This window comes from Rattus rattus, chromosome 11 (assembly GCF_011064425.1).
Source record: "Rattus rattus isolate New Zealand chromosome 11, Rrattus_CSIRO_v1, whole genome shotgun sequence".
Taxonomy (NCBI): Eukaryota; Metazoa; Chordata; class Mammalia; order Rodentia; family Muridae; genus Rattus; species Rattus rattus.
The window spans coordinates 53,298,403-53,326,276 of NC_046164.1; the positions used below are offsets into that span (position 1 = coordinate 53,298,403).

General features: G+C 40.4%; 1 protein-coding gene and 1 pseudogene across 1 annotated transcript in view; both read right to left on the reverse strand.

Moving 5' to 3' along the window:
* Anapc4 (anaphase promoting complex subunit 4) overlaps positions 1 to 23,218 on the reverse strand; it is a 31,532-nt gene extending 8,314 nt beyond the window's left edge. Inside the window, exons 1-19 of the mRNA XM_032916078.1 lie at positions 22,929 to 23,218; positions 21,399 to 21,504; positions 17,725 to 17,857; positions 15,640 to 15,714; positions 15,505 to 15,531; positions 15,368 to 15,412; positions 14,703 to 14,787; positions 13,994 to 14,098; positions 12,372 to 12,455; positions 10,940 to 11,026; positions 9,885 to 9,949; positions 9,325 to 9,367; positions 9,130 to 9,206; positions 7,400 to 7,500; positions 7,263 to 7,314; positions 2,134 to 2,189; positions 1,881 to 1,927; positions 1,048 to 1,104; positions 688 to 744 (exon numbers count right to left, since the gene is read on the reverse strand). Coding sequence (XP_032771969.1) covers positions 688 to 744; positions 1,048 to 1,104; positions 1,881 to 1,927; positions 2,134 to 2,189; positions 7,263 to 7,314; positions 7,400 to 7,500; positions 9,130 to 9,206; positions 9,325 to 9,367; positions 9,885 to 9,949; positions 10,940 to 11,026; positions 12,372 to 12,455; positions 13,994 to 14,098; positions 14,703 to 14,787; positions 15,368 to 15,412; positions 15,505 to 15,531; positions 15,640 to 15,714; positions 17,725 to 17,857; positions 21,399 to 21,504; positions 22,929 to 23,057 — 1,431 coding nt within the window. The 5' untranslated portion in view covers positions 23,058 to 23,218. The remainder of the gene's footprint in view (positions 1 to 687; positions 745 to 1,047; positions 1,105 to 1,880; positions 1,928 to 2,133; positions 2,190 to 7,262; positions 7,315 to 7,399; positions 7,501 to 9,129; positions 9,207 to 9,324; positions 9,368 to 9,884; positions 9,950 to 10,939; positions 11,027 to 12,371; positions 12,456 to 13,993; positions 14,099 to 14,702; positions 14,788 to 15,367; positions 15,413 to 15,504; positions 15,532 to 15,639; positions 15,715 to 17,724; positions 17,858 to 21,398; positions 21,505 to 22,928) is intronic.
* Positions 23,219 to 24,229: 1,011 nt separating this feature from the next.
* Positions 24,230 to 24,442, reverse strand: LOC116912905 (annotated as a pseudogene).
* Positions 24,443 to 27,874: the final 3,432 nt, after the last annotated feature.

The following is a 27,874-nucleotide window of genomic DNA, read 5'->3' on the forward strand; positions in this document are numbered from 1 at the left end:
TTCCTCATGTAAGAAAAATGGACAGATTTAAAGTTCTAGCAATGGAGAGTTCACTGGCAAAATCTCAGAGTTCACACAAATCTCTGAGAAGCCAACATCACACTACTATCCCTTCCAAGAAAAAGTGTGTATGAGTCCAGATACCCTTGCCCGTAACCAGATCAGCATATCAAAGCAGAGATTGGTCACGGAGGGGAACATGGACCTAAAGTACCTCCTACCAGCTGGACAGCAGAGAGTTGCTAGCATATAAAGGAATGCCAGACCACTGAAATTTTCCATTCAAACATAATGACAAGTGGATATTTTTAATTACTGTATCAATAACTACTTTTTTACACTAACAATAGTATCTATATGTGGCAATTAACATTCAACTTATAGTGTTTGGGGTTCTCAATATTTAAGTAACATCTATCTTTGGTCATTTTACTAAAAAGGCTGACCTGCAATAATATTTGAATATTAAATTTTCATAAACTTTGTATAATATAGATTAATACTATGTTTTTATATTTTTTAATTGAAATATAATAACATTTCATCACTTCCCCCTTTCTCCCACCAGTCTCTCCTATACCCCTTCTCTCTAGCCTTACATATTCACCCCCAACTCTCTTTCAAATTAACAATGTTCAATTTAAAAGTTAGTTATTACAATCAAAAACTTTAACCTAATGTCCATACCTGACCAACTCTTTCAACATTGAAGTATTTTCCTTTCCGATTATAAAGGTCTGGAGCCTGTGGGATAAATACAGGTTAGTTGTAAAGTTAGCTTAAAAGAAAAAGAAAGCAATCTTAAATTTAAACAAAAAATATGAGTTTTATAAGAAAGCTGCTGTGTGGCTGCTCTGAAAGACTGAGACACACAGAGAAGCATGCAGAGGTTTCTAAGTACAGGCACTGATTAGTGCAATAGTTTGGTTTTTTTTTTTTAAGTAATTGCTAAGGTCTTCAACTAAATTATGTAAATGCAATCACCTTTTACCACTACTGAGGGTTAACAAAATTATTCTCAGAACTAAAGAAATACAAATTTCTTACCTCATTGAAATGTTCAGTGAGGAATTCAGCAACAAATGTGATATCCTTCTGAGTCATCTATAACCAAACGAGACAAAACAAATCAAACCAAGAAAGCTTCCCAACTAGACTCCTGTCTACACAGTTCAGACAGGAGGGCTTGTGAGGCTCGTGGACTCTATTCTTGCTCCATAGACACCCGATAGGCAAGGCCATAGACACCTAACACAATCCTGACAACTAAAAACTACTGTTTACCAAGCTTTGACTTAGGAAAAGAATCAAGCATTTAAGACTTAAGGAAGTTTAAGTAGAGATTAAAAGGATGCTTTATCACAAGTCACAGAACTTTATGACACACATATTATAGGTGGCCATAATAATGTGGTGTCAGAATTAAAAAGACATAAAACACAAAAAGCTCTTTAAAAAAAAATAACAAAAAACCAAGACTTCTGAGATCTGTTTGGTGTCGATAGCTGACATCCTGACAGCTGGTAACTGTATGAAAGTTCCACAAGACTGCAATGCTGAGCTCAACCAGAAACACCTGGCCCAGGAGAGAAGCAGGTGTCATTAGTGATTTACGAGACATGCTTCCACGACTCCGCACAGACAGAATCGGGTACTTCGGAGTCCCTCACATAAGATGGCAGGGTACATAACCCAAGCACAGCCTCCTGCATGCGCACATTATTTATAAAACCCAACAGGATGTAAATGCTGTGGAAGCATCCGTGTTTACAGTGCTCTGTAGGGAAGGTGAGAGGACAGCCTTCATCGCTCTGTGCTAACTGCCTTAGAGTGTGCTCATGTGGACATGCAGGACAGGCTGCTCAAGCTCCTATCACTACCTTGTTCAGCTCAGGAAGCACGTGGTCCTCTGTCATTCTCAGCATTGCTGAAAAGAAAAGGGTTTTAAAAAATTATCTGTAAAGGTCACTAGAAACAATTTCTATTACAGATACTTTTCAAAGGTTAAATGTGCTTTACTGGACTAAACCTCTCATTTTGAAGAGTTTCTTTTCACTAAGAAAAACACTTTTCTCCCCCCAAAACTTAAATGGTAAAGACTTTAAATCTGATTTATATTATCATTCAACTTACCTACATATAGCCACCGAAAAAATGCCTTGAAGTTTTTCATACTACTATCTATAACTCTAAAAAGGTAAAAAAAGAAAATGAATGAGAAAAGATTACCATGTGAAATTCATATATCATTGCTCAACTGTCATGAGAAATAATACACCTTACTGTTGTATTTTTTCCTGTCTGGATGACACTTAAGCACCTGGATCAGCCAATTTTACAAATCAAACACATCCCTAAAAATATTCTTTAAAAATCAAACTGGTTCTTAAAAACAGAAAAGAAAGAAAGGAAGAGAAGCTGGTAATTTAGACTGTAACTGGGTCAAAGGTCTCACTATAAGCTGTACAACAGTCTTTCTTCAGTATTCAGAAAGAAATCATAAAAAAATAGTTTTCAATATTATTTTAGTTAAAAAATAATATTATTGGTCAGTAAAAAGAAAAATATTAACTCCAAAAGGAAATCTTCATTACAAAATTGTATGTCGCCACCTCCAACATCAATAGGTATGCTAAGCTCATTTTTTTTTTTTTCCTGTTCTTTTTTTTCGGAGCTGGGAACCGAACCCAGGGCCTTGTGCTTGCTAGTCAAGCGCTCTACCACTGAGCCAAATCCCCAACCCATCTAAGCTCATTTTTGATTCTGACAATAAATCTCCCAAAAACTGAATTTCCCTGGGCATTGCATACATGTACCTCCAAATTTAGTACTGTAAATCTTTATCTTAAAGAAACCACTTCCGAACTCCTTAACTTACATCTGTGAGACAATCAGCCCAAGCAAGTAACACTGGGAACTTTCCTTCCTGGTTTTCCAACCCTCCCCCAGAATCATGGTGCACACCAGCTCTGCTGGTGAACTAGCATCAGTGATGGTTAGTGCTAACCATCAACTAGACACAACATAGAGTCACTGGCAAGAGTCTAACGAGGGAGTCTCTACAGGTTCAAACAGGCTGTGGGCTTGTCTGCAGGGGACTGCCTTGATTATGTTAACTAATGTAGGAAGACATAGCCTACTATGGGCAGCACCATTCCTTTGAGTCCTAGGCTACACCGGAGTGGAAAGCACTTGTGCTTTCATTTCTCTCTACTCCTAAATGTGGATGTGATGTAACTAGCTATTTTAAGTTGCTACTACCTTGACTTCTCTGTTAACAATGAATTGTGACATAAGCCTTTCTCCCTCAATCTGCTTTTAAAAAAGTAAGGGTATTTTATGACAACAGGAATTAAACTAAGCCAGTATGTTACTTTTCTCTATAAAGACATTTAATACAACTTTCTCACAAGTTACCAAATGACATAACAAAAACTTTTGCAGCAACAATGAAAACAAGAAGTTTCTTTGTGCCTTTTCTGAAAGCTTTCAATCAGCCTAACATAAAAATGCTCATTGCCTCGGTTTCTCCATCTGTAAGCTAGTATAACAATGCTGCGATTTACTTACTTTAAAAAAAAAACAAGCAGTTTAGCTGCCTTCAATTGTATTGAAAGGCAATGACAGTCGGCTTAGTGTTTTATATGTGCTCTCAGCTAACGAGGTGAACCACAAACTAATTCCCGGGAAGAAAAGCAATGCCATTTCTCATCTCATCTGCCTTCTGAGCATCAGAGCCTCTGTCTTCTCATCCCACATTAAAGGACAGTAGGTTATAAGGAGGGGTAGAAGGGTTATAAACTCACAAAAAGAAAAAAAAAAAAATTCAAAACGCCAAGGACTGGTGAGTGCAGGGCTCAGCAGCAGAGGTCAAGTGCAGATGGGGCACAGAGTTGGGGCCAGCAAAGCCCAGAGAAAACACAAGCAGGAGTGAGAGACAGTCAGACTTAGAGACATGACAACTAATGCATCCCATCCTCAACTCTCCTAAACGCATGAGGCGTTCTTGCAGTGCTGCAAATCCAAAGTAAACTACATTGAGGCTGAAGTCTTAGGGACTGTACTCGGGTATGAAGGAAAGTAACCATATTCTTAGAAAATACATGCAAATGCCTTTTAAAGAAAAGGCACAAAATACACACAAGACATTCTCAAGTGTTTACAAAGAATAAGCACTAGGTAGGATATAAGAAATGTACTAAAATATAGATAAATTACAGAAAAAGGCCCTATCTGTTAAGAGACTGCCCTTGCCTAACTACGACGATTTATTCTTAACATTAACCAGCAAAGATCCTTAAAAAAACCAAGTATTACACTCACCCAAGGGCCTCTTCTACACCCACAGAAAAGCTCTATGCCTTCTACACTGCCTGTGGGTTTTACATACACAGCCCACCCTCCCTTGTTCTTCTCAATTTGATTCACTTCTTGTGCGTATTCAATCCACTTCAGCTACACTGCCTCTTGAAGTTCCTTGACCATGTCAAAGACGTTCCAAATGTCAAGAGGACACCCCCTACCCCTATCCTCATGTTCTCCATGAGGCCTCTCTTGATTCTGCATTTGTCCTTCATCCTGAAGGGGACTGGTTAAAGGACCCCTCTTCCCCACCAGCTGTGAAGTGTTTCAGTGAGAATGGTCCCCACAGGTTCATGGTTGAATACTTGGTTCCCACTTGGTGGAACTGTTTGGGAAGAATTAAACGGTATGGCCTTATTGGAGTTTGACAGTGGGGTCAGGCTTTGGGGTTTCAAAAGACTCCTGCCATTCTTAACATGCTTTCTACTTCCTGCTTTCAGATCAAGATGTGTGTGTGCTTGAGCTATTCCTGCCTTCATTCCCCCATTACGACTCTAGCCCTCTGGAACCATAAGCCCAATTAAACACTTTCTTTCTTAAGTGGCTTTGGTCGTGGTGTTTTATCATACAAACAGAAAAGCAACAAAAGCAGCAGGATACCCACACCAAAGATGTGAGGTGCTTGCATATAAGTGATCCTCTCTAACGAGTTACTGGGTATACTATAATGTTAACAAATGCTGTGTAAATAGCTAGCAGCCCTCCTGTATTATTCAGGGAATAATGGCAAGGGAGAGTCTGTACTTATATGATAAAGAGACAATGTCCTTTCCTAAGTATTTTGACCTGCAGCTGGTTGGGTATGTGCATATGGAATCCATGTACATAGGGGGTCTTTGCATTACCACACCTCACACTCTTTGCCTGGTTTTTCTCATTTCTACATATAACTACTGACCCCTATCTACTTCAACTACCCATTGGAATATTGCCTGTCTCAACACATTATAATCAAAGCTTTATTGTAATCAAAAAAAGGGCAGAGACTTATGTAAGTTTTGGTCAATGTTATATACTCAGTTTCTAGTTCTATAAAACACAGCTTAGAATTCAGAGTAAAGGATATATCCATAATCATAGCAGTTGGGAGACAGAGGCAGTAATATCACAAGTTCAAGGCCAGTCTGAGGTACATAGGGTGCTTAAGCCCAATCCAGGATATATATCATAAGACCATATCTTTAAAAAAAAAGAAAACAAAACCAAAACATACAAAAGTGTTCTATCTGACATTTGAATGTGTGGCAGTATTGAACAATTAAGTCAAGAAAGTTTTTCAAAAAAGAAACTGCAAAGTTATAAGGAAAAACTTTAGGAAACATTGAGGAAAAAAAAAAGAAAAATCCATCAAGTACACTATCTGTCCAAATAGATTTCTAGAAGAAAACTTCAGTTAATAAGGGAAAAAGAGAAATCACTAGAATAAGTTAACAGGATTAAAGCTGGGGTTTTCTGTTGTTTGTTTTTTGGGTTTTTGAGACAGGTTTTCTTTGTGTAGCCCTGGCTGTCCTAGAATTTGATCTGTAGATCAGGCTGGCCTTAAACTCAGAAATCTGCCTGCTTTTGCCTGTTAAGTTCTAGGATTGAAAGCATTTGGTACCACCACCCAATTTTAGGGTGTCTGTCAAGTTCTAATATTAAAATTTTGATAGCTCTTTAATATCAGATCACGAATAGAAAGACCCACACCTAGAATTGCTACTATAAAACTTCAAAATGTCAAGGAGTAAAACTAATATTTGACAGAAATGAAATTAAAAAAATAGACTTCAAAGCTATCAGAAAGCAAGTAACTGTCTACCAGCAATAAAAAACTCCTAAATGTAATGGAGCAATGCTTTGAAAGTTATAGGAGAGGGCTGGAGAGGTGGCTCAGAAAAGCACTGACTGCTTTTCCAGAGGTCCTGAGTTCGATTCCCAGCAACCACATGGTGGCTCACAACCATCTGTAATGGGGATCCAATCCCCTCTTCTGGTGTGCCTAAATACAGGGGCAGTGTACCCACATATATGAAATAAATAAATAAATCTTTTTTTTTTAAAAGAAAGTTATAGGAGAAATTATTTCTTCAGATCCTAAGTCCCACAAAACACATCAATTTTATACGAGGTTAAGAAAGAGTTGGGGAAGATTACCTTCTACATCTTTCTGAGTAACTTACTTTAGGATATGCTATCCTGAAAGCCCTGGTCTAATGCAGGAAAGCAAGATAGACAGTGTTTTTGCAAACAGCTGGACAGGGAAGCAAAAGCACGAAGCACAGAAGCACAGGTGCAGGGTGAAGGGACGAGCTGAGGGGCAGGGGAATGCTAGGAAGGTGCACGACCTTCAGAAAGAGAAGCCAGGGAAGGGTGTGCTAGAGACGATGGACAGTGCAAGAATACAAGAGCGTCTGAGCGGGGGATGTGATTGCAGCATTTAAAAGGCTGAAAGTTCAGGGAATTCAGGGAGTTCCTTACACGATACAACACAATGCAATAAGACAAGGCCAACAGTGTTCAGGAAAATCAAGACAAACAAAAAAATAAAATAAAACTGGTAGGTACTAGAAATAAGCCTTTAGGAGAATAAACTAAAGGAAGTAAATAGAAAGAGACAAGGAGTAAGAATAAGGATAAAGATGGAGAGAGCAGAAAATAAAGTTTTTTGTTAAATGATCTCTGTGCTACTGACATATTCTGATAAAAAATTTCTTAAGGGAATCAGGTCAACTTGGTCGGTTTTTATTTAAGTAAAAAGTAAATATTCGGGTTGGGGATTTAGCTCAGTGGTAGAGCGCTTGCCTAGGGAAGCGCAAGGCCCTGTTCGATCCCAGCTCAAAAAAAAACCAAAAAAAAAAAAAAAAAAAAAAAAAAAGTAAATATTCTCATATCACATTCTTGGTTAGCACATTACTTACTGGAGAAGTTCATTTGCTTTAAGGATGAAAGAACCCACAGCAGTAATAGCATCTAAAGAAAAAACAGACAAAAAAGTGTGACTTGTTGAGGAAGTGAACTGTGTCTAGTGCAGTCTATGGAGAAAGTCAATCAATACCTTCAATGCTTGAAGCATCCAGTCCTAGAGGTTCATATTTCTGTTTCCATGAAGCCATCCCTTTAAGTTCACTCAAATGATAGAGCAAAGACTCCGAGCCACTAGCAGAGGAGCAGAGATAAGAACCATTACTATCACCAAGGTGGGAGCCAACCATCACTTGCTGATTTCAGAAATAAAACCAAACAAACCTTAAGTCTTTCCACAGAAAAGAATTATTTACAAAAACTATTTCTAAGAACGAGAAGAATCATTTATTCATCCATCATGACAACTGAGATGAAAACACAAGACTACCAGATTAGATTCTCTATCATGATCAGACCACGCACAGTGCTGGTCAAGCTCTCCTCCCACCGAGCTGCACCTCGAGTCCTAATCCTGGCACTTTACCACAGGGACATTTGTTCAACAACAGACAGTTCTGTTTATAGGACAGGCTCTTACTATGTAGCCCTGACCAGCCTAGAACTATGCAAACCAGCCTGGCCTCCGCTCATAGAAATCCAGCTGCTTCTACATCCTGAGTGCTGGGAATAAAGACATACGACACTAACTATCCTCACAAATATTCTTAAGCTGTGACTTCATGTCAGACACCAGATGCTGAGGACACAGTGGAAAGGTGTCCATAATGGTAAGGTCCCTGAAGCATTTAATGTAATAAGAGAGTTAGTCATAACCAGTCATATAGTACCTCTTCCTAACTACCCTAAGGGCCTTGAGGGAAATGCACAGATGAAATGGAAGACCTAAAGGCTTCTCTGAATGAGCAAAGAGCTGAAGAACTCAAGTAAAGAGAAAGAAGGTGAGAGTGTTCCAAAAAGAAAGGAAGGTTATATAAGTCCTTGGGTAGAGTTGGGGATGTAACTCAATAGTAGAGTTTGTTTACCAACATGCCCAAGACCCTAGATTCCATTCCCAGCATCATTATTAATAAATGAACAAATCAGAAGAAAGATATTTATTTTTAAAAATGTGGTGGGAGAAAAAAAATTCCCTGAGTGGGAGATACAGTGTCAAGCTTGGAAAACCAAAGGGTACTTAGCATGGGTAAAGCAGAAGCAGATGTGCTCAAGGCCTTGAAAAGGTTTTGCTTTTAAGAACAAAGCAAACATACTGCATGTTTTTAAGTAACATTACACTCAGTGGGGAAGGTAAAGTAAACAGACACAAAACAGAAGGTATTCAGGGAGCTCAAGGGACTGTGGGTATTTCTAAAAACCCAGCATAAGAGTTGTTAAAATACAAAGCGAACAATCAGCAGCCACTTACAAACTGCTTTTCCCAAGCCGCTGTGCACAGAAGCAGCAGGAGACCTGGAAAACCCAGGAGCAAGCCTTGGCCTAACACTGAGGAACACTGGCCAGTCACATAACTAACTTTGGTGTGAAACGAAGATGACAAGAACAAACTGCCAAAATATTAAATGAAAAAATATGTAACATACTAGCAGCTATGTGGCTTATTTTATAGTCAAATAGGAAACAAGCCCAAATGCTTAAAAAGTCCAGCCTGGTTAAAAGAGTTAGAAAACCATTTTCACACACACACAAAATGGTCACTACTGATTCAATCTTGGGTATGCCAAGTTCCCTAAAATGCCAATGCAAATAGCTAGAAAAGGCTTGAAAAGACAATGTCAAACAGTGGAGAGAAGGAAGCAGAAATATGACCAATGCCATGTATGTATGAATGCAGTATCAAAAAATTCTACATCACTTCCATACCTCTGTAAGTGACTTATAACCAATTTTTGTATACTGGAATATGATGACTCTATAGACTGGCCAAGCTTTTTTAAGCCCTAATTAAGAGAAGAAAATACATTTAGCATGTAACTATGATACTATATGTCATTCCCAAAAAAGAAAACTATTAAAAATATGTTCACAGCCATTTAAACATAGAGACTTTAACAGCACCTTCACTGTTAACTGGTTCATCAGGAGAGTCTGAAGTTCAGCACTACAACAAAAAAGAAAGTATTTTAGTAATCTCTCCACTCAAACTCTGAACATGCCATTTAAATCCTAAATTTCAAAGTACAAACAGGATTTTGGAACAAAATAAACATGAAGAAATAGTATCAGTCAAAATGAGGACCGTGTTTTATCCAAAAGAGAATTGTCCCAGTAAAATCCAGAAATAAATGAACTATACACTTCTAACCACGAAGAAGGGAACTAGTTCCCTGGGTAGTTATTTACCCAAGGTGTCAGAAGAAAAAGACTCTCTTGGCTACATAAAAGTTCTGGAACTTTTATATATCCAATACAAACACACACACACACACACACACACACACACACACACTGATCACATTTACATGAAAAATTCAGAGAAAAATCCCAAAAAGTCACATACTTTTTTGGGGGTAGAGGTCTTCTACCAGAATTTTATACTTTATCTTTACAAAGGAAATAATTACTGTCAAGAGAAGATAGGAAGGAAAGTCCAATTGAGATCACCTACGTGCACTCACCTGGCTTTCCCCCACAACAGTAAGTGCATGAACTCATCCTGTACCGATGTGGTTGTAGTTTTTTCCTAGACCAAACAAAACAAAACAAATCAAAACAAAAAATATTTTATATTCATAAATATATTAGTCATAAGTTATACATTTATTATATTTATATTATATTACAATAAATATAAACATATTTATTCAAAATTATAGGGCCATAATTTTAGCACAGCTCCACCCAGCTGTACCAAAGAGTCTGTCACGGTTTGCATGTGGTTTGTCCCCAGGGTCTCTCTGCTGAAGGCTTATCCTGGGTGAGATGACACTGGCATGGTAAACCCTTTAAGAAGTAGCTGAGGATGGAAGGTGGCAGGTCAGTGGGAAGAAATGAAGTTGATACTCTGGGGACACTGGTTAGTGCTTATTAGAAAGAGCCTACCCGACCACACTGCCTGGCCTCCTGTAGTGTGACCCCTATTAAACAGGCTGTCGCCAAGATGCCACCTGGGAAGTATCTTCCTCAATACATGGAAAACAAATGATGCTATATAACCCTGAAATGTCAGAATCTAAAACTAAGAGTTAAAAAAATTCTTCTTGACATTTTACAAGTCACAGTTCTGTTACTGCAAGAGAAAACTGACTAATGCAATTCTTTTCACATTTTGCAAATCAAACTAATTTTCTTCTTTTAAGATTTTAAAGTGTCTGTACGTGTGCGTGCATGCACACATACATAAATATAGGTATATAGGTAGCAGATCTGTCTAAAGCTGGAATTACAGATGGATGCGAGCCAACCAATTCAAACTTGGGCCCTCCACAAAGGCAGCAAATACTCTTAACTACTGAGGCATCTCTCCAGCCTGCCACCTTTTCTTTGAGACAGGGTCTCACTCTGTAGCCTACATCAACCTTGAACTCGTGGCAAACTCTCTGTCTCATCTTTTCCAGTGTTGGGATTCCAGAGGGAGCTGCTATGCCCAGTTCTGACCCTCGCACATCTCATAAAGTAAATGCAGACAGAATGCGCTCAACATCTCCGCAGGAAGTTGTTACTAGTGCATTACCTGTACAAACTTAGTGAGACGGGAGTCCATCTGCATCAGGATTTCTTCCCACGCTTCACACATACATGTCAGCGACAAATTTATGTACTAGTAACAAAGAGAAAGTATAGTAAAAACCACCAAAACAACATGCTACTGCCTTCTTCTTTGCAGAGTCTACTTTCAACTACCTTCTAACTCAATAAAGCTATAGGAAAAAGGAAAAACACGACTAAGCTTTGGTGATCACTTAATTAAGAAACTAAATTATCCAGTGATTCATACAAATTCACAATAACACATTCCCAAGTTTGTATCTGGAAAAACAAGTACTGGGAAAATAAGTGCTTTTTTAATATTTGACGAATACTGTCACAATGCTTGCTGCTTTGTTTAGGTACTTGACTGTCAGACAGGACCCCTAAGAAAAAACAAACCTCTAGAAATCTTTAACATCAAGCAAAATAAAGACTGTAGTAAAGCAAACAAAAGATCAGTACTTCTTTGAGGGTGTTCAATCAGGAAAAACAGTCTAGCCTGGCCCGTGTCTTGTTCTAACAGAGCAGCAGAAAGAGCAAAACTGAGCTCCAGGTCTCAAAGTCTTCGCACCTTTAGACTCACTGTTGAGAATCCTGCAGCTATCACCATGTGAACAAGATGGATGGGCGGGCGGGCGGGCGGGCGGACGGGCGGGCGGGCAAGAGGATGAAGGATGTGGGGCAGAGACAGCCATTCCAGCCTTGGAACACATATGTGTTTGCATGACGAGTTTCTTTAAGGTGAGTTACTTCAGGCACAGATCAATAGAACCTTCTTTCTACATCAGCCTAGCCCAAACTGTTCCAGTACAGAACCACGAACTAACTTAGAATGGATTTATTATGAAAAAAGCTGAGTTATATAAAGATTCTTTGTTTTTCTTTAAAGATTTACTTATTCATTTTATGTTATGTGAGTGCAAGGTCACTATCTCCAGACACACCACAAGAGTATATCGGATCCCAATATAGATGGTTGTCAGCCACCATGTAGTTGCTAGGACTTGAACTCAGATCTCTAGAAGAGTAGTCAGTTCTCTTAACCACTGAGTCATCTCTCCATCCCACAAAGATACTTTTTGCACAATAACTTTTCTACAAAGAATTTTTAAGTTACATTCTCATTATGAATAGTTTAGGAGATTTACAGAATTTTTTCCCTTTTCTTTTTTTCTTTTTTGGAGGCAGTACACAGGGCTGGACTGGAGATTCTCAATTAAATTTTTCTTTCACTTTAATAAATATTACAAGATTAGTTTATAGCGCATATATATATATGTATGTATGTATATATGTATATATCTTTATGACATGAACCTTTGATGGTTTTTCTTCATGGAAAGAAAAGCTTTCCATAAAGTCAGAAGTCAGAAGCTCCCAGTGAAGGATAGCATAAGGCAGGCTAGGACGCATACCTGTAAGAGAGCTGAAATGTGAGTAAACTTTCTGGCCATCCGAGTTACTTCAGCTAAGAAGGAATACAGCAGATTGGTTTCAAGCTACAAAATAAGACAATAAATAAAATGATTCCCAGGAGCATTTGCTTCTTTTGAAGACAAATTATTTATATCCAGCTCAAAGAGAAGCCCTTAGCTTAAAGAGTCTTTATCTAAATGCATGCCAGAAAAACTCAGAGCTCTGCCCCTTGAGTTTGGAAACTAGTAGATGACTGCCTCAGGATTTCCAACTGGGGCACAACTGTGAGTCATCCCTCCCTTCCTTGTAGCTACAGATGCAGTAACCCACAGCTCCATTATGACAACATTTAAAAATGAACTCAGATCAATGGAAAAACTTCATGCAAGTAAAAAGAACTAAAGGTTATGGATTAACACCTGACTATCAGTAGTATGAGTCCTACTTCAATGAGACAGTCATTATCCACTGTGTCTGGGCTTGGTACAGATCCGTAATCACAGAATTCGAAAGGTGCAGGCAGGAGGAGGAGGAATGCAAGGGCATCTTTAGCTATGTGCAATGAGTTGGAGGCAAGTCTACATTTCATGAGACCTAACTCAAAACTACAACAAAAAGACAAATTTATCAAACTTCTCAGAAAAAAAGTCACTTTACTAGAACTCAGATGCAAAGTTGTTAATCAACAGTTTCTCAGTCTCACAAAAAAAGAGCAAATGCCAACAGCCACTATCCCAGGCTCTTTGATATTCTGAATAGACTGTGCAAATACCACACCACACATTCTTCTGGTCCTCCTCCTGCCAATTCAGACATACGGAAGTGAAGACACCTGGAAAGATTTCCTAACAAAGCAAAGCTATGATAAATATAAAAGCCCAGGCAGTAGCCTAGCCTATAACACTAGCCACACTTTAAAAATTCTGAGTGGGTTGGGGATTTAGTTCAGTGGTAGAGCGCTTGCCTAGCAAATGCAAGGCCCTGGGTTCGGTCCCCCAGCTCCGGAAAAAAAAAAAAAGAAAAAATTCTGAGTGATCCTTTGATCCATGTTGCAATGGGCTGAGAACACAGACCAGACCCAGAAAGCCTAGCATGACTTTCCAATTCTGTGATGACACTGAGTGAGCTCTACAGTTCCTCTTGTGCCCAAAGTCTTATGTACAAATTAGGACACAGTACTACCTATCCATCAAAGTGCTGTGTTTGAAGCACTTATTACATTAAGTGACCAATAAATATAAGCTTTCATTACTAAGAGAGGCAAAGTCCTAAAATAAAACAAAACAAAAAACCAAAAACCTCAGTATAAAGCTAAGCTGGTCAAATATCCAATTAGTAAGGTCATAACAGACTATCAGAACAGTCTTAACTCTGAAAACTAAATTGTAGTGTACAAGAAATAGCACTCACTATAATAACACTCAATATACAAGATTTGGAAATCCCAAGGAGACCCTCATGTCTTACTTATCATACTTCAGTGACATGAGTAATTAAAACCCATCATGGGTGGGGGACAGCTCCAGAGCAAAGAGCATGCTCTGCCTGGAGTTCAATTCCTAGCACTAGGGAAAAGCTCTATAATTCATGTGCCTGACACTGGAATACTTATAATACTCACCTGAAAATAGGAAACTTCTGATTCACCACCACTGGAGACCTCTGTGACCACTGATAATGACTTCAAATCACTTGATAAACACAGAGCAATACAAGTACCAGCAATCTGCAAAACAGTTATCACCATGCCAAATATATTTGCTATTACTGATGGGCTGAGTCTACTAATAATCTACTAATGCATCTTATAACACAGAACTTTAAAAAGTAGAAATGCACAAGCCTGGTTCCTGACTTACCTAAGGAGTGGTCCAAGAACACACCAATACCCTAATGTCTATCCTCTTCCCATGAAGGGACCCACACCAAATACTGACGAACCAACATATTCCATAGAATCTGAGATACTCTCTCCCTTCAAGAGTTACAGCACTGGAAGACTTGAGCTTAGGGCTGCTTTTGTGACTTCTTTCACATGCCAATCACCCACTTCAACTCTTGCCCACTGCAGGCTTAAAAACCAGTAAACCTTAATCAAATGGCCCATGCCAATCATTCTGTGAAAGGAAAAACCTTGACTAATTCCACCAATAGCTCCTATCTGCTGAACACAGTAAGACTAAATTCTGTGTCACTAAAATTAACCTCTGAACATCTCAACATGAACTCGTGAAAAACCACCAACAACACAAACTCAACTTGCTCTCACTTGCTCTGTAAGTAATCAGCTGATATTTTCTAATAGAAACAGAAAAATTTGAAGAACTTACCCCTGTTACTCGAGCAATTTTGAACATCCCATAAGCATAAAGCTCAATAAATCCAGAACTTCCTCCAAGGACAAGGATGTTCAGCCTAATTGAGAACAATGCAACAAACTGAGGCCTGACCAACAGCAGAGTGGGCTACATTCTTAACCAAGGCAGGACTGTAATCTACACTTACGGCTGCACTCCACACAGATGTGACCGCAGCAAGTCCACTACTACTAAGGCCTGTTACATTTTTTTTTTCCCAAAAGAATAACAGACTTTCAAGAGCCTAAAAAAATTCTGTTTACAATGAATTATATGGCATCAACTGTATTTATGCACAATCAGTAACAAAATGATCCTTTTGCCAGCTAACACATAGTGCCGTCAGTTCTGTCACGTAGGTGATAAAAAACTTACATTAAAGAGGCTCTACTAATTTAGAAATTTTAAGTTGGATGTAGAAACTCTAGCACATCTATTCTCTTAAGACACACTATAACATTACTAAGATTTAGAAAGATCAATGGCCACACAGTCGACACTGCCACCTGTATGCTGTTCAGAGATGTCACTGCCAACAGTGAGGTAACACGATGAAGATCAACTACTCGGTTCTGAAAACTGCCTCAGGTACAAAATATTAACCTCGTGAAATCAAGTAAGATATCTGTAGGATTTACCTGACATCTCCCAAAAGCTTAATAATTTCATCAGAATTTTCTTCACTAAAATAAAAACATAAATTGGGTCATTCTTCAATATTAACTTTCACATAATAAAAGACCACCTTGTTCGTAAACAAGAAAGGTATACTTACCTAAATATTTTTGAGGTGCTGTTGTAACTAGGAGGAAACAGATAAGGCATACACTTGAGAAACGCAGAGCAAACTGGCACCACGTCAGAAGCAGAAGAGCAAGGCTCATGTCAAAGAAATAAAACTGATACATACTTTTTTGGCAATGTGGGCAGCTTAGGCAAAAGAAGATTGGACTCATCCTCAGCGTTATAAAATGATGTTAAGACACTAAAAAAACGGGAGCCAAGCATTACACAACAGCAAAAACTCTATGTCTCTTTCCATTAAAAGTGCAATTAAAAAAGATCCTTAGTTGTATAACTTTACCACGTAAATACATGTAAAAAAATATGTTACCTTTGTAAAACAAACACTGTTAACAACCCCATACAAGAACAGAAAGGGCTGGGACACCCAATTTACTTGTATGCATGTTTTGGTTTTCTTGTTTTGTTTCAAAACAAAATGACAAACCGGCCTACTCACTTTACAGTCGAGGAATATTGATAAATGTTTTTGTCAGCATATGAAATATATGAATTCAGGTAGATTGAGAACTTATAATTTCTGAATTCTAATCTAAGAAACCACAGAAAACAAAGTACAAGGAGTAATTTAAAACAACTGAGATTATTTTACCAATTAATGACTGGTTCTATGACTCATGCAGACTTGGGGATGTGGCAGCCTGGGGAGTATATGAAACTATACCATTAATCCTGAAATACGCTGTAATTTTTAATTTTGGGGGGTTTATTTGTGTGTATGCATGTTCTGCCTGCATGAATCTATGTAAAAACACGTGTGCATAGAGCCTGAGGAGATCAGAAGAGGGCGTCAGGTCCCTGGAATTAGTTATGGACGGTTGTGAGCATCCTGTGGACGCTCAGACCCCTGTGAGAGCACAAGAGCTCTCACTGCTGAGCCACTTCCCCAGCGTCCTAAAATAGTCTTGACAGCTGGGATTATAGGTGTGCTACCTACCATGTGCGGATTAGAAATATCTTTATTGCCTTTTCTTTCTCAATTCCACTCCCAAATACAGTTGGAAATAAATGGCTGAGAAAGAGAAAAAGTAGCAACCTAGAAATCATGTTTTTCACACAGTGCTGCCCTGAGAGATCCCAGAACCTCCCTGGAACGTCCATTCCTAAGCCTTTAGAAATGTACTGGTTAAGGGGAGGGTACCTGGGCTAGGACACAAATCACAAGACATGTTTTCTTTCCCTCGCCTTCTAGAAAATCATAACTACTTGCAATCCTTGCTTACTTGAAGATGTGCTAATCACTTTGGTTCTCTATAATGAACTTCAAACCTCAGGCTAAATCCCTGTCATCTGTTTTTTCAGGTCCCACTTTAGAAAGCTGTCCATTAAAATTCATTACTTATAACTTCATTTGATAGTAATTTAGTGAAAATCAGGAAGAAAACACTATGGAGAAAAAAAGAAACATTTTCAAAACCCTTTCTCTCCAACGTGAGCCAGTGTCACTGGTGCGTGGACTTTCCTCACTATAACCCAAGCATTCCTTGCTTACACGAACTAAGGAAAAATTGTTCCAAAGAACAAGGAAAAGACAGCAGCCAAGCAAATGGAAGGAACTGACTGGCTGTCTGCTCTGCTGAACAATGTTCACGCCCTAAGAATATCCATTAGCATAGGCTGAAGCTCCTCACAAAACAGACAGCACACACACAAATAAAATAAAATAACAGTGGTAGAGCGCTTTTACCTAGCAATCGAAGGCCCTGGGTTCGGTCCCCAGCTCCGAAAAAAAAAAAAAAAAAAAGGGGGGGGGGGGTTGGGGATTTAGCTCAGTGGTAGAGCGCTTGCCTAGCAAGCCAAGGCCCTGGGTTCGGTCCCCAGCTCCGAAAAAAAAAGAAAAGGAAAAAAAATAAAATAAAATAAACAACCATCTCACACTTATAATTTAAACTAAAAATGCAATGTATGCACGCTCACAGCACCAGAACTCATTTCCATTCTAAACAATGAAAATTTAGCTAGAAGTATCTATAGCCTATGTCTACAATCCCCACAACCCTTGGGAGGCTGAGAGGCAGGAAGATCTCAAGTTTGAGAGTGGCCTACCCACACGGCAAGGACATGTCTGAGAAATAACATGAGAAACGAGCCTGAAAACGTCTGCAGTCATCCCGAATCCACCCATTGTCATCACCCCCACCACCCCAATGGCATCCCCGTCCCCACACACCCACACCCTGGGGTACTCTACCTGCTTTCCACCGTCACTTCCATCCAATGCATACAAGACACCGGAGCCTCCACAGAGAAAGAGTGTAAGCTTTCAGGCTTTTCTACATCACACAAAATAATTTTTTTGGTATCCGCAAGAGCAAAGGCCAAAACTACAAAGTAAGAAAATAATCAGAATAAATTAGCATAACACTTTGGAAATTATCTGGGCATGTTACTTATTATCCAGTTTTCTATTCCAAATACATTCTAACTATCATAAAATTCTTCTTTGAGGGCCTGTGGCTCAAAACTGAAAAAAGTTTGTCGCCAGGCCTGACAACCTGAGTTAGGTTCCGGGACCCACATGGTGAAAGAATGAAGCCCACTTCTATAGGCTGTTCTCTGGCATAACACATGTGCTATGGCACAGGCACCCCACACATCATGAATAAATGTGATTAAAACAACTGCTTTTGCCTTGAAGCTTTCTTTCTTTCTTTTTTTTTTTTCTTTGAGGTTATAAGTTCATCATTTCCCATTCTCTTTCCTCTCCAAATCCTCCCATACAGTTCTCCCTGCTCTCTTCCAAATTCATGGCCTCTTTTTCTATTAATAGTTGTTATATAAATACATACATATCCCTAAATACATAAATACAACCTGCTCAATCTGCATAATGTTACTTGCATGGACACTTTCAGGGGTGACCACTTGGTATTGGACGATCAATTGTGTGCCCTCCCATCAGGAAGGTATCTCTCCTGTGTGAGGGGTTGAGGCCTCCTGGACTTTTCCTGTCCATATTAACCTGTCTATTGTTGTTTTCTTTGTTCCGTTCCTGTTTAAGCAGCCAAGTTGGTGAGACTTTTATGGGTGTTGTCTATTTCTGTAAGTAATATTTTAAAAACTAAAGAGATCTTTGCATATAGTTAGACCCATTATTTAAGCTTATTGTCAAGTGTTCAAACATGACCTGTCTACCTGTGGATCCCATTCCCCTAAATGAGCCACCTTGTCTGGCCTCAGTGGGAGAGGCCTAGTCCTGAAGGACTTGATGTGTTGTGGGAGGGGAGGGGGCCTCCCCCTTCTCAGAGGAGAAAGGGAAGGAGAAATGGGAGGAGGGGGGCTGATACTGGGATGTAAAGTGAATGGACGAATGAATGGGAAAAAATGACCTGTCTACTACCTTTCCCACAGATTCCACTTCAGAGCTTCGAAGCTGATCAGTGAGTTTCACCTCACTCCCCTACAAACAACTTTGCCTGTGGAGAGGGGCTAGACCAGCCTGCTTTACTTTTCTTCTTTTACGGTTTTGTTTGTTTTCTGAAAACTGAATCCACAGTCTTGCACACATTCTACCAATAAGCTATCCCTCAGACTCAGTCAGTAACCCTTCTGTTTCACCACTCCAAAGACAGGCCTGCACACCACCAGACAGGGTTCCAGCCACCATTCTCAAAAAACTTAAAATACTTGAAACAATTGCTTTCTAACAAAAACATGAAACATTCTGTTTATATGAGACACATTTTAACACATGTTTGGTTTTAATGATTTCTCTGGGAGATCCTATATTTTTAGGCGAATAATAAAGTCCTCAAAATGTTACACAAAAATTTTTTTCCTGAGTCAGGTGTGGTGGCTCAGACCTGTAATCCTAGCATCCTGGGGTAGGAGGAAGGAGGACTATCATGAGTCCAAGGCCAACCTGGGCTACAAAGTACAACTCTATCTCAAAATACAAAACAACAACAAAACCTCTCATTTCAAAGCTACAGATCAATAAAATAAAAGAGCAGGAGGCACCGAGTTTACCGGAGGTGGGGCTGGGGGTGGGACGCCTAGCAAATTCCTCTATTATATTTATTTTCTTATTTTTGAGTGCTCATAGGTGCAAATGTGTGCTGGGGACATGTGTGAAGGACAGAGGAGAGTTTGCGGGAATCATTGCTCCTCTGTCACCATGTGGATGCTGGAGATCACCGAGGTTTTGAGGTCTGGCAGCCAACACTGTAATCTGCACAGAGCCATCCCACTGGCCCACAGTGATGAATGATTTTATATGCTCTATTCATCTTCTAAGAAAAAGGAGAATGGCTATGCTTAAAGCATTCCTGGAAATTCTATGTTTAGGAATTAATCTGAGGAGTCAATCCCGCATGCTCAGAATGGTTACCCACTGCTTTCAAAGCTGAGAGCTGCAATGTAATAAGCATCACGACCAACAGGTGTACATTACAATATGGAGACACAATGGTTAGTGTTCATCGTGGCAAATCTGTTTATAATGGCCTGAACAAAACCTATGGGAATAGCATGTATCAAATGAATTCAGATCAAAGTGCACAAATAGATCTCTACACACATTTTATCAGGGATTACTGTCAAAGCTGATCACCAAAACACAGTTATTTCTAGGTTATACGCTTTCAAACAAGTTTTTAGTACTTATATTTACCTTTTTTAAAAAAAACTAAGCAGGAGGACATTCTCGTTTTACAAAGGTAGTCTGTACCTTAAAGTATCTCTATGCGTGTTCTACCCTGTGCTGCAGTGACACAATGCTGTTAACTATGAAGTTCACATCAGAGAACTATGCAACTACATAATCATATTACCAAAAAACAAAAAATTGAAATGAAAAAAGAAACCCTCAACAAATAAAGAAACAAAAAGCCCATGTTTTGAGCATGTTAAAAATTTTGTGTTGGGGGACTAGAGAGATGGTCCTGAGTTCAATCCCCAGCAACCACTTGGTGGCTCACAACCATCTGTAATGGGATCATATGCCCTCTTCTGGTGTGTCTGAAGACAGAGACAGTATACTCACATACACAAAATAAATAAATAAATAAATATTAAAAAAAAACATTGTGTTGGGCTATGGGCCACGGGCCACATTCATTGTTATCCAGAGCCCTATGTGACTTACAGACCACAAGCTGTAGCCCATAGCATTTTACTATTCTAACACTTGGAATAACTGCTCAAAAAACTATCAATTTAAAAAACTAAACAAATCACATACCCACCCACACCCACTCGGACACACGCATGCAACCCCCACACACACCCATGCAAGATGAATGATCTGAACCACAACAGCAGGAAAAGACCTGTTGGAAATGGAGTCCCAGTGGGTGGTTTCTCAGGAGTGGTAAACTGCCTTACATAGAGAAAATTTATGAACCTCACATTTAGTGCCAACTGAATTTAGGGGAGAAAAGGGCTGTGATGGCACTGAACTGACTCATGAGTGGTGAACGGTACTTGGGTCAATGATGTAGGACAAGAGAGCAGAGAGAACCAAAGCCAAGTGGTCTATAACTGTGTCAGACTGCGATCCTATCTGCCACAAAGCCAGGGCTCGATAAAGAGTTATCCTTGCCAACAACAGACTTTCACGAAAAATATTTTAAACATTCTAAAAAGAAAAAGTCTCAAACTAGTATTTACAATTCTAATATAGGGCCAGGTATGGTAGGTAGCACATGTTCTTAAGCCTAGCACGGGGGAGACGGAGGCAGGTGAGTCTCTGTAAGTTCTAGTGCAGCCTGGTTTACATAGCAAGTCCTAGGCCAGTCGGGGTTGTGTGGTAAGACCTATATAACAGAAACAAAACCATAATTCTAAAATGTGCCAAGAAAAATGTATTCTTTTTAGAATATCCTTTTTGAAAATAAAAGATATGCGTTTGTAGCATTATCATACGTTTGCCATCTGGTCTCCAGGCCAAGCAGGTCACTTCTTTTCCAGTACTTTCATTTGGTGGAAAACTCCAGACGCGATGAAAACTTGCAAGGCGATGCAGTAAAACCTAAGACGAAAAGATGTAATAGCAGAAACTCATCTGCAGAAGAAAAATGAACCTAGACCCACAGAACACAAACTTTTAATTACCACTTTTGAGTATTTAGCTGTCCACAGAGCAACTGTGTCCAAATGAATGTAAGACATTTTCAAAGAAATGGATGAACTCAGAAGGCACAACTCAGACCTGCACTCTACATATTTTCATTTTTTAAGTACACTGTAGCTGTCTTCAGACACACCAGAAGAGGGCATCAGATCTCATTATAGATGGGTGTGAGCCACCATGTGGTTGCTGGAATTTGAACTCAGGACCTCTGGGAGAGCAGTCAGTGCTCTTAACCACTGAGCCATCTGTCCGGCCTTCATTTTTTTTTAAAGTACACGTGCGTACATGTATATATTTGTGTCACATTTGTGCAGCCAGTGCCCAAGGAGGCCAGAAGAGGGCATCGGTTCTCCCTGGAACTGGAGCTACTGACAGTTGTGAGTACCCATGTGGGTGCTATGAACCAAGCCCAGGTCATCACTAAGAACAGCAAGTGCTCTGGATGGCTGAGCATGTCTCCAGCCCCTTTCATATCTTTTAAGCTTATTTTTTTGAAAAGATTAAGAAGGCTGTCCCAGACCACAAACAAAAGAAGTAACAGAAACAGTATCAAAAGGTAGCTGTGACATAGTAAAATAACAACCATGACTGCTCTTAGCTTTGTCACCAGCCATCTTAGAGACAGAGCCATGACACACAACACGATAATGCAATTTGGCACACGAAGCTGCTCTGGATGCTAGGACTTCCTTACCACCTAGTTTTACATAGGTGAGATGTTAAATGGCACAGCTGAAGGGTTCCTTTCAAGATGGCTGCCAGGTAATAATTTTCCCCCACAAAAAGTTGGGTATGTTCTGGTTATACTTGATACTGCGTGTTCACGTTTCTAATGTTAGAAATGCTAACTGACGATGTTCTTACACATTCTGTCTGCAATTCTGTGAAGCACAGCCTCTCAACTTAAAGATCTTTTAAATAGCTAGATGTAACAAAAATATAAAAATATAAAAATTCAAAACCAAACATCCTCCGTAGCAACTGCGCGCGCACACACACACATTTCTAGTTGGACTTGACAGTTCATCTTCATTCTCTATTCATCTGAAAGCCAATTGGGCGGGGTCTGATGTTGCATCCCTGGCCAAATCAATTCATGGAGACCTGTGTGTGCAGAACTTTGAGGGAATTTGTTCTTCTGGCCATACAGGAAATGGAATATACACCATGTTTGGCAGGCACGGTCCTTTACACTTTCTCTTCAAGTGAACAGCCACGCTGAGATGTAGGGACAGGATAGATATGTGATTCAACATGTCTGCGAAAGGGGAAACTGAGGCTCGAGAGTCCCAGCATAGGCAAACTGTCACCAGCTCACTTACCTCGCCTGTAGTGTTGGCCAAAGCAATGAGGTCTCGCTTAGGTGACCAGGCCAAGAAAATAATCTCTTGCGGCAGTTGCTTCTCTCCCACCACCCGAAAGGATGGGAAACAGGTCGGAAAGCGCAGCATGGGTGCGGCCCTGCAACGACGCTCTCGTGAAGGCCGTCGGAGCACCGGGCCACAAAGCTTTGGCGCAAAGCCCTGACAGCAGCGGTACCTGCCAGACTCTCAAACTCGGCCTACTCCTAGCCAGCGGCCTTCCCCGCCCTCTCACTCCGCCCTCCGCGCTCAGAGGAAGCTTCCGGCGCCGACGCTATGTTGTCCTCGCGAGAGGAAGTGAGTGGCAAAGCGGCGGCGCGCAGGTGGGGCGGGGAGAACGCAGGGCTGCGTACTTGGGCGGGGCTTGATATGAGGCGGAGCTATGTGGACGCGGCGAGCGAGTGCCTAAGGCAAAGTTGGCCAGGGCTACAGCAGGGGTGGGCGGGACTAGAAATGAGAGGAGCGTGGCTAGAACGTGGCTGGGCGTGGCTAGGGGCGGAGCGAGCTCTAGTGCCTTGAAGGTCCGCTACTCTGGGTTGCCTGGTGCCCAGCAAGCTCCAAAAGAATCCTTAACGGTGTATACGCAGACAAGTGGGAACCCCTTTAAGGTCTTTGCCGTTTGTTCAGAAATTTGCTTCTGTGCAGACAATCCCTTGATTGTTCCAGGTTTAGGCTCTAATCAAAACTCCCGATCCACACACCTCCTTTGGGACACTCATAGTAGTTTTCAGCGCTGGCTGCACAGTAGAATTTAAAACAACAAAAAGCCCTCTCTATCAGGCAGAAGTTTAGCAAACTAAAAGAGAATTAACATTGGACAGAAATTAACATTTAAAAACAAAACAAAACACTGTTTACAGAAAAATATGTTAAAGTGTTTGTACCCTCCCTGACACGGGACAAATAGTTTGATTTCTCACCCTATTTAAATAATCACTTAACTTGTAGCAAACTCACCACAGTTAAGAGGAAGCAGGATTTATTCTATGGCTATCTAAACATTCAATTTTGTGAGAAAATTTGGACAGAAACTGACTGCCAGGCAACTTCAATAATCAATATGTTGATCACAACTTCTCTGGGGGACAGTTTTAAGTACAAAGACCATCCTGCAAAATGGGAGAGTACCCACCCTTCTTAGCAAAGTCATGTGTAGTAGTTTTTTTTTTTGAAAGGTTCTAAATGTTATTACTGAACAAACACCCTAATTTAGATGCAAGCAAGTCTCCAGGTTAAAATTGTTGAAATCCATCTGGTAGGACTGATCCATGATCTCAGTTCAGTATAAACCTTGCTCAATCTTGCCATTGTGTGAATGCTTATGAACCCAGCTCCGTTCTCCTCCAGTGGCTTCTCTTAGAGTTATATCTGATTTTGTTACCACTTTTCATCGGAATCCACTGAGGAACAGAACAATTTTGCTTTTGTTTCTTGGCCAGGAATCACTTGATTCTGAAAGTCTTGTTAGACAACATGGCAAGAAGCCGAATCAGGCATAGAGTGCATGATGGTGGAGGAAAAAAAGACAGTACTGTTTTTTAAAACGGTTTCCCCCTGTCATGGTTTGAATATGCTTTGCCCAGGGGGTGGCACTATTTGGAGGTGTGGCCTTGTTGGACTAGGTGTGTCACTATGGGAGTGGACTTAAGGCCCTCATCCTAGCTGCCTGGAAGTCAGAATGCTGCTAGCAGCATTCAGATGAAGATGTAGAACTATCAGCAACTCCTGTACCATACCTGCCTGGATGCTGCCATGTTCCCATCTTGACAGACTAAACCTCTGAACTCACGAGATCTGCATGGTTCTGTCTTCTATAACGCTAGAATTAAAGGTGTGTACCACAATGCCTGGATCTAAACTTAGCTGTATGGGATCTTACCCCCAAATCCCTTAATCTGTCATCTCCTAGAACATAGGATTCAGCTCCAGTTCACTTCCTGGTGCCCCTTTGTTGTTGTAAAAATATAAAAATAAAAAAAGTATAGTTGTATTTTACCCCACTAGGTCCACACCACAGTGCCCCAAGAAATCTGCTAGATATCTTGGCGGAATCACATCCCAACTCCGTGGCGGCCCATTGTCTCCTGCACACTTTCCTAACTCAAACTGTCACATAAAAGAACACACAACACAATAACTTTGACTCAATTGATAAGATATAATTGCCCACTTAAACATACAAAGCCCGGTACCAACCATCCCTTAGGAACATTAATAACAACCTGTAAATACACAGAGCAGAATCTTTACGTCAGCCTCCATCGTCCTGCCACGGCTTCTCTCTCTCCCTCTCTCCAGTCTCTACCTTTCTGTTCCGGTCTCCTCCTCTTCCTTCAAACTTCTCTCCCGCCCATCCTTCCTTCTCGTCCAATGACAGGCCTCCTTCTATCTTGTGCCTGCCTCACCTGCGACATCATCCTACATCCCTTTAATACTTGAACCATATATTTTATGTTTTTCCTTTTTAGGCTTGCTACACTTGTTCAAAATGTTCTTCGTGAGACTTAACCAGAGAACAAACTCTACTGGGCTTTTTTGAAAAGAATTCCTTTGTCGATGTAATTAATATAAATCTCTTTACCTTAAACTCAGGTAGACTCTTCAGACAAGGGCAAAAAGCGCCACAATCTTCACCAAAATAACACAAAAAGTCTCTAGCCATACTAAAATTCTTCTCTACTGAACCTTCTTGAGCCAGGTTTGCACAGTTCAAACCAATCTTAGGAACAAAGTCTTTCATACTCTTATTAAGATAGCCCATTAAGGGGTTGGGGATTTAGCTCAGTGGTAGAGCACTTGCCTAGCAAGTGCAAGGCCCTGTCTGGTCCCCAGCTCCAAAAAAAAAAAAAAAAAATAGCCCATTAAACTCCACTTAAAGCATTCCACTGCTTTCCAAATCCAAAGTCCCCCAATCCACATTCTTCTAGACAAAAGCATAGTCAGGCCCATCATAGCAATACCCCACTTCTGGTACCAACTTCTGAATTCATTAGAGTTTTACTGCTGTGAAGAGACATGACCAAGGCAACTCTTATAAGGACAACATTTAATTGGGGCTGGCTTACAGTTTCAGAGGTTCAGTCTATCATCATCAAGGTGGGAACATGGCAGCATTCAGGCAGGCATGGTGCAGTAGGAGCTGAGAGTTCTACATCTTCATCTGAAGGCTGCTAGCAGAATACTGACTTCCAGGCAGCTAGGGCAAGGGTCTTAAAGCCCACACACACAGTGGTGACACAACTACTCCAACAAGGCCACACTTCCAAATGGAGCCACGCACTATGCAAAGCATAATCAAACCATGATACCCCCACTACTTCATTTACTGCTTTTAGAAAGAAATCCAGAGACTAACTCGTGTGATTCCAGTTTGAAGAATTCCTAATAAGGGTTCTATAACCATAATATTTGTATTTATATGAAACACACACTTAGTAGTGTGATTATTGTTACATATGAAACAAACACCGTACTGCATAGTAATTAATACACAGTGATTATTAACACACTTGTCTACCTTTAAGGAAGTTCCAGATTTGGTAAAAAAAAAAAAAATGTTAACGTAGACTTGCTCAATATAGTTTTAAAAAAATCAAACCAAGTGTCCAACTATAGGACACCTTTTTTTAGATATGGTATATCCATCCTGAAGAATTCCATCTTTATAGACATCAATTCTCATATTTATGAAAAGGTACAGAGCACTAAGCAGCATTTCCAATTATGGTGTCTTTTTGGGGGGTGGGTAGCTTTAGCAAGTTTCATACCTCTACTTACAAAAGAATCTAACTGAAAACTTAAGGCAGTGGTAGCTGGCTTTCTTGGGGTTGCAGTAGAGAGACTCTGAACTTTCTGCGACTGCCTGCTGCACACAGCCACTGAGAAGCCGCTAAGTAACAGTGCAGAACCTAACAAGCGTACAGGATGCTTGTGCAGCCTCGCTCTCCCCATCTGCCCACCTCCTCGCGGTCCTTCTCTTCGCCTCCGTATGGAGTCTCGTTACATTACCAAGGCAGGCTTCAAACTCACAATTCAGCCTTGGTGTCTTAGTTAGGGTTTTATTGCTGTGAAGAGACACCAGGAAGAGACTCTGTCTTAGTCAGGGTTTCTATTCCTGCACAAACATCATAACCGAAAAGCAAGTTGGGGAGGAAAAGGTTTATTCAGCTTACACTTTCATGTTCCATGGAGGCATTTCCTCAACTGAGACTCCTTTCCCTGTGATAATTCCAGCTTGTGTCAAGTTGACACACAAAACCATCCAGTACAGACTCTAATTCCACACCGGGCAGAGCTTAAGCATAGAAGACCTCAAAGCCTATCCCCACAGGGACACACTTCCTTCAATAAGGCCATACCTCCTAATAGTGCCATATCCTGTGGGCTAAGCATTCGCATACCTATGGGGGCCACACCTATTCAAACTACCATACTTTCAGAGTAGCTGGGATTCCAGGCATGCAACTCCACGCCCAGTTTTAGACTTAGCTCCCCAGAGTGCACATTTAACAGTACAGCTCTGCTGGTTTACAGTGACGTGTAAGTAAACACTCAGAATCTTGGAACTGACCAGCTGATAGCCTAGCCACCTCGACACAGAGTGTTGAGCTCTTCAGTCATTCTGGTGCTATTTTCCTCAGTCTTTTTTTCCTCTTTTTTTTTTTTCAAGATTTATTTATTATACACTGTAGCTGTCTTCAGACACACTAGAAGAGGCATCAGATCTCATTACAGATGGTTGTGAGCCATCATGTGGTTGCTGGGATTTGAACTCAGGACCTCTGGAAGAACAGTCAGTGATCTTAACCATTGAGCCATCTCTCCAGCCCCTATTTTCCTCAGTCTTGCTGAGTTAACACGGATACTGAGAGTGCCTGACACCAAACAGTAACCACCTTATCTTCACT